We start from the raw sequence: 6,926 nt of genomic DNA on the forward strand, positions 1-6,926 counted from the left end.
TTTGATTTTCATGATTATTTTCCATATGGGGTATAGTTGGTATCACTACTGTTGGACTGGCTTAAAAATTACTGACGTTGACATCAAGCGTGGGGTTGACCACGTGTTCTCTTGATAAGTGTGTGAATTGGACCATTTCCCTTTCCTGCTAAGCTTTCAACATGTAACGAGTACTTGTGGGTGTCAGGGAAAATGTATGGAGTAAAAAAGTACATTATTTTCTTTAGGAATGTAGGGAAGTAAAAGTAAAAGTTGTCAAAAATATAAATAGTAAAGTAAAGTACAGATACCCCCAAAAACTAATTAAGTAGTACTTTCAGCTCATTGGCTGTCAGACCGGGTATCTCCTTTAGTGCCTGGGGGACAGTGCATAGCCAGTCCTGTGTCACTGCTCAGCTATTCTTTAGAGAGTGGGTGTGAATCACAGGGTTGGTTTAGAGCTTCACGCAAGCTTGATAGCTTGCCTCTGCACACCCTTCACTGCTCTGACGCACTAGCTGCAAGCTATACTATGGGCGCAACAATGCAGAGGGAGAAACTGTCAAATTCTTCTGCTCTTTCTGCTTGACTTGTACACACCCTTACAAAGCATTCCCTGTGAAGTATGTCAAAGTAAACTACTAGACCCACACTTCAGTTCAAGTACACAAATAAGTTGAGTACTTTTTCTCAAGGGTAAAAAAGTCCCTTAGCACAGACTAATTTCCCTGCCTTATTACCTCACAGCTGCTTGGGGAGTGAGAGGTAATGTTCTATTCTGGAAGCACTATCTGTGAGCCAACTTAAATGACCCATAAAGCTGAAGCCTCCCATAGAATGTGGATACACATCAGAAACACCCTAAATTACAGCACTGGCCAGGAGGGTGAAATGTAGCGTGCAGGGCATATTTAGGCATCAGGGCCGACAATGTTAGCAGCCAAGCTGGATGACTGTTATTGGCAAACCCAAATGGTGTGGTCAAAGATCTATAAAGCCTAACTTCTAGTGAATTTTTTTTCCTTAACTTCAATTAATGTAGACCTGCTTTACATGGTTTTGGTCTTGCGSCTTGGGAGAGCAGAGCACTTTGATGATGAAATTGCAAAAACACGCTAATCAAATAAAAGTTGAATTGCATTAAACTTGGCTACTGTATTTTCTGTGCTGGTTGAGTCAATACTGCTGACTAATCCAGCTTAAGCTGCTGACACACACAGGGAGGTTCTAATCAAGGTAATTGGATTTTGTATCAGTAGAAGTGTATAGTTGGTGGTGAGACTGTTGCCGTGACGGGGGATGGCTGGGTGTTGGTGGGTCCTTCTTACATTCCTGCATGACTTGTCTTCCCAGATCGGCCTGCAGGCCGTCCGCACACTAGGTTCGGTTTGCTCTTAGCAGAACTCGGCTTGGCGAAGTGAACAACTGTGTCTCATTTACACGCTGAAAAAATGTGCATGATAACTAGTCTCTCATTGAATGACAACACTTAATTGAAGAATCCTTACCTTTGACCAATCACTGACGAAGGGGCGTAGACTTCAACTAGCCTCAATAAAAAAATGTGTGCTCAAACAGGCCAACAAAAAAAACTGCCAAACACCAAAACAAACATCATAATATTTGCACAAACCGTTTCAACTGGGAAGTAAGCTTAAGGGTGAAAATGCCTCCAAAACATAGGTGATGCAGTTGGAATATAACAGCATGGACACAAGACCTAAAAAAAAAGGTAGCAGTACATACCCCCAAAAATGTGTGAAGTGTGAGAGACAATTCAAAAGACAGTGACATTGCATTAATCTGGTCATGGCCCCATTACCTGATAAATAGAATGACCAAAAATAGACTAAAAAGTGAAGGATTTCGTGTGCTGGTGTAGGCTCCTCGCCTCCATTATTGATTTGAATGATGTGGTACATTTGAAGTCAGTCCTGCACACAGCTTTCCTTTCATATGGYTTTCAAATATTTATACAGGCCAAACTCTGTAGATCCTTGATCCTGTTTCTTAGTATTCKGTGAACACATACAAAAATCAAACAACTTCTACTAAATCCAGTGATTTCCACTATACAAGTAATATGGGTCACTTGTTCAAACCTGTAGATTCTCTCTGATGAAATACAATATCTGAGAAACCGGTGACATATTAGAACCTGGCAAGAACTAGGTTATTTTCATTGTGGCACTATTGCCAAAGTAGTGCACTGTGTCAGGAAGAGTAACTTAACAGGCTCAGGTTTAGAATTGCCTGTGGTTTTTGGGCTACCATTTAACACTGCCCTTTCTCTCACTGGAAGGTGAGATGTCCTTCAAGAAAATGCATTCTAACAACTATTCCCAATTACCTTTGAGCTAATTGTTCCATTTGTCTGACTAATAAATTCACTGATCAATTAATGACTTAATGGAGCTACCATAGATATATAAAATGACTGGGAAACTGCCAATGAATGTCCTCTAGGAGACTATGTGCAAATCACTAATTAAATGTCATTGAATACAGGTAAGCAGTTCCTCTTGTGATTGATGCGAAAGCTATAATTGATAAGCCAAAGAGACTGTTTGTTCTTTAAATGATCTCTGCCAGGGTGGGATCCAGCAGGCAGATGTTAAAGGAAAGATTAGTAATTGAAATAGAAACGAGCTGTTGTCTCCTGACTCCAAAGGACACTTTTTCAATGACTTTAAGATACACCACCACAAAAGAGCAAAAAGGGAAACTGGACCAAGGACCTATAAGTTATAGGGATCCTTGGTGTTCTGTTGAGAATATCATTAACCGCGCAAACATTTTGATATAACAAGGGCAAACTAACGCTTGGTCAGCATGGTCAAATGAACAGAAGGAAAGAAGGGGGACTTCCAGATAGTGTCTTCAATAATTTATTMACTTGTAAGTATTACAAAAAAATATGTACAGAATGTAAAAACATATTGGTTGTAACAACTTCACACATTTAAGTCTACCATGACAAGCAAAACTGTGGTGAAAACTTGCATCGTGGCTAGCAGCCTCAGGCMTCGTGCCAGCAGGCATTTCAGTTCCAATGCCATCCGAACAGTGGGATGAAATAYAGTCCCTCTTTTGATCTACAAAAGCGTTGTCTTTTCCAACGGTGAACCACCTCCGTGAAACAAAGTGAACTACAAGGTAAACTAAATTAGAACTACCATACGTCACTGGACATTTGGACTAGACCGTGTTGGCACCACAACTTGATAAAAAGGAGATGGCAATGTTTATAGAAAAAAAGAGCCACTGTAAAGGGCTGAACGTAGTCCGTGCTGTGTCCAACGTATAGTRTAACAGGTCCATTTCACGGTCCTCTGGACTGGCCCTCACTGAGATTCCAGAAGCAGATCCTTCGGGGCACAAATTTCCCATAAAATTCCAAGGAACACCAACCAGGTCCATTCTGCAGGCGAAGCGCCTTTCGGAAGCTCAGGCGCACAGCTCATCTCTTCTTCTTACTGTGTCTGAGCAGCTTCTTCCTCTTTAGGATCATTTCATATAGTTTCTCCAGGCCGGGTTGGAGCCCCTGGCCGTTCAGCGCGCTGCAKCCCTGGGTGTGGTGCAGTGTGGAGTTGCTAAGCTCRTGGAGGGCCARGGCCTTCTCCACCTCCACAGCAGAGACTGCAGAGTCCAAGTCCTGCTTGTTGGCAAGCACCAGAATTGGTACTCCCTGGTTCTCTGCCGAGCGACTGATGCGGTGGAKCTCCACCTTGGCCTCCTCCATGCGCTCAGTYTCTGCAGCATCCACAACAAACACCAGGCCATCGGTGCGACGCGTGTATGACTTCCACAGGGGCCGCAGCTTCTCCTGACCGCCCACRTCCCACACCTGGAAGGTGGTGGTGGCCCGCGAGCTTCCAACTGCTACTTTAATCCGTTCAGTGTTGAAGCCCTTTGTRGGGATRGTCTCCACAAAYTCCCGGAGCTTTAGTCTGTACAGCAGGGAGGTCTTTCCTGCAGAGTCCAGGCCGATGACGACCACATGCAGAGACTGGAAGTTGGGGAGGAAAGGAGTGTTGGGGGCCATCTCTGTTAGCTGGTTGCCCATTTTGTCTGGTTGTCTGGTCCTGATAGTGAGGTGGCAGACTAGTCAGGGAGGTGGGGGGTGTCTCCAGAGAGATGAAGTATTCACACCTACTTCAAAGGCAGCAGCTGCAGACCAGGAGGCAGACAACCGGACTCAATGATGACCTTGTAAAATGAAGGAAACGGGCAAGATTAGTTATGTTTTATATGTGGCACCATGGCTGAYAATCATTTATACGTTTAGTCTACTGACTGTGCTTTGGAAGAAAAAAATAAACTGCCCATTTCAGTTAGCCACACGTTCCTCAAAACAACCCTGCATATCTTTCCATAGCAGAAAAAACAGAGTTTTAATATGTWATATGGAAATGCAACTGAATTGCCATTACTGTTTGACAACACTGGCTAAAATCCTGTTCACTTTTTTTTTACATGGCAATACGAGTAAAGTGTACAGTACACGCATTTTCATACTAGTTTATTGCGCTATCTGCAGAAAAATGAATTGACCACATTGAAATGTGTTTTGTCAATAAGGCAAAGAATATTCTGGTCCTATGTATGTAWCGTTACTTCAGCAAACGTCTCTCCTCTGTCCTGTTGGTTCGTTGCCTATGCGGCTGCATAGTAACGCTGGTGTCGCTAACGCAAGCTAGCTAGTTAACCTTAACGCAAAAAAATAAACAAATAGTAGATCACTTTAGTGAAGTGTTGGCCGTCTAGGTAGATAGTTGGGTAACAACTCTTTAGTCGTAAGTAATTCCAGTGGGGTTAACAAACATTGGCTAGTTACTGTGCGGCACTTGCAATGCTGGCTCTGTCCAACAATATCTAAAAGTCGTGACACTTAGCGTTAATTAGTTAGCTAGTTGAACCGAACCAAACAAACTCTKTTAGTTAGAACATTTACACGTAATCTTACCTTTATAGCATGCCTGTATTGAATCAGACAACATAATTCCAACACAGATAAGCACAAATCCACACTGAAGAAGAAGAATTCCAAAAGAAGCTGTGTTACAACCACCAGCGTCCCTCTACTCGAATCTCCARGCAAGGAATGGAACCAAAGGTGCTGAGCGCGACTGAAGAGCACAACCCCCACGAGTGACGTAACGAAAACACTCCCACTCCCAGTCCCAGCCTCCCCCCTAATGCAATGAGTTTTAAATGGAAAGTGGTCAGAGGTCAACTTTTGAGCTCTTATCGACWGTTATCAGTCCATTGCTTTTGGAATTGTCAAACTAAAGTAATAAACAAAGTAGGATATTGATTATGTGGGTATGCTTAGCTTGGTTGGCTGTCTTGGCTGTTTCACCTTTTTTATTTAATCAATACATAATCGTAAACCACTAAACAGTAACCTATTTCATATTCTGACATGAGACGTCATGTTCAGTAGCCCATGAGAACTGTATACCAGCAAAAACCATGGAAATATGTGTATAAAGTAGTTGGGGGTGCCGCTTGAGGTCTTTCTGCCCTGAACAAAGTTGGGGGCAGCAAGGGGACAATGGATCGACTGTGGCAATTTGAATGCTAATGCCTTTGTAGTCTTTTCCTTGAACAGCACCATGATAACACTTCAGTGAATGACCCGCTGGAGTTGGAGTGCCCTGTATTCATAGGGCATGTGTTATGAAACCAGCCAGATCATATCAGCATATCTGGGAGGAATCTAGTTACTATTCTCAGYACAACACTTGCTGGTTGTAGCCTGTCATGAGGGGAGGATGCAAAACTGTGTGCAGATTTGAAAATAGAGTGGTTATCAGATGTACCCACAGTGCAGCAAATGGAGGGCAGATATCACACATGGGAGTTAAATGAAAACTCRCAGGGGAATTGAGATTGAGAAATTGTGTCAGCATGTGCAACAATAATTATCTTTCCTGCAGAGCAGGATTCCATGCCGAAGGGTCTGCCTCGGAGCAGAACTCAGTAATTACACACAGTCAATGTTCAAATCACTGACAAATTAGCTTTCCAGTGAAGCAAATCAGATAAAAAACACTGTGCTTCTTCTCTCATCGTTAATTCACTCGATCTACGCACACACACAACACATACATTTTACTGTCATTATCACAAGGGAACAACCTCAATATACAATGGACAATTATTCATTGGCGCTACATTTATAGAGCAGTTGCTATCTTAACAAACAATTGGAAAATKATAAATTGGGTACCAATTAACTTTTAGGACTGAATATATCATGCAGAATATATGTTTCTAAGTAGACTGTCTATGCATCTACTTATGTATTCTCATTGGCAATTACTGTGTTTGCTTTGTATGAAAAGGCTAGAAAAACAAATAGGCCTATGTTTTTTAGATAAAAAAAAACATAAAAGCTTTGATCAATTGGAATTTGAATGCAAGAAAAAAGGCCTCCAGACTGTATGAGTATAAAAGAGCTGGTAGCCTAGTAGTTAGAGCGTTGGGCCAGAAACTGAAACCCTGAGCCTGCAAGGTAAAAATCTGTCGTTCTGCCCCTGAACAAGGCAGTTAACCCACTGTTCCTAGGCTGTCATTGTAAATAAGAATTTGTTCTTAWCTGACTTGCGTAGTTAAAAAAATGGGGTCTGTTTTACTAAACATGACAGTAGCGCTCTCTACCGACTAATATGGGAAATACATCCATATATTGTGACGCTTACACCTGAAAGATTCACAGGTGCAAAACTATTGCAGAACGACAATGCATTTGGTAAGTTACCAAACGTGCATTGTACATATTACATGATCAAATGKGTTGGAGATTTCCAGACTCCTCAGGTGAGAATTGKATCTCCAGAGGGTGAACTACTGGSGTGAGTAATTATTTACCTTTATCTATGACGCCACCAACTCAAGGGAACSTTCAGTTGCTAGGTAACTTGCGAGGCAGGTGGGAAACA

At 42.3% G+C, this 6,926-nt stretch overlaps 1 protein-coding gene across 1 annotated transcript; it reads right to left on the reverse strand.

Annotated features, from left to right (window-relative positions):
• Positions 1-2,851: 2,851 nt before the first annotated feature.
• On the reverse strand, positions 2,852-5,085 carry LOC112070082 (ADP-ribosylation factor-like protein 4D). The gene is made up of 2 exons (XM_024137484.2): positions 4,946-5,085; positions 2,852-4,188 (listed from the first exon to the last, which is right to left on the reverse strand). Exon 2 carries the CDS (start codon positions 4,043-4,045, stop codon positions 3,440-3,442), a length of 606 nt encoding a protein of 201 aa, XP_023993252.1. The 5' UTR covers positions 4,046-4,188; positions 4,946-5,085; the 3' UTR covers positions 2,852-3,439.
• Positions 5,086-6,926: the final 1,841 nt, after the last annotated feature.

This window comes from Salvelinus sp. IW2-2015, unplaced genomic scaffold (assembly GCF_002910315.2).
Source record: "Salvelinus sp. IW2-2015 unplaced genomic scaffold, ASM291031v2 Un_scaffold1216, whole genome shotgun sequence".
Taxonomy (NCBI): domain Eukaryota; kingdom Metazoa; phylum Chordata; class Actinopteri; order Salmoniformes; family Salmonidae; genus Salvelinus; species Salvelinus sp. IW2-2015.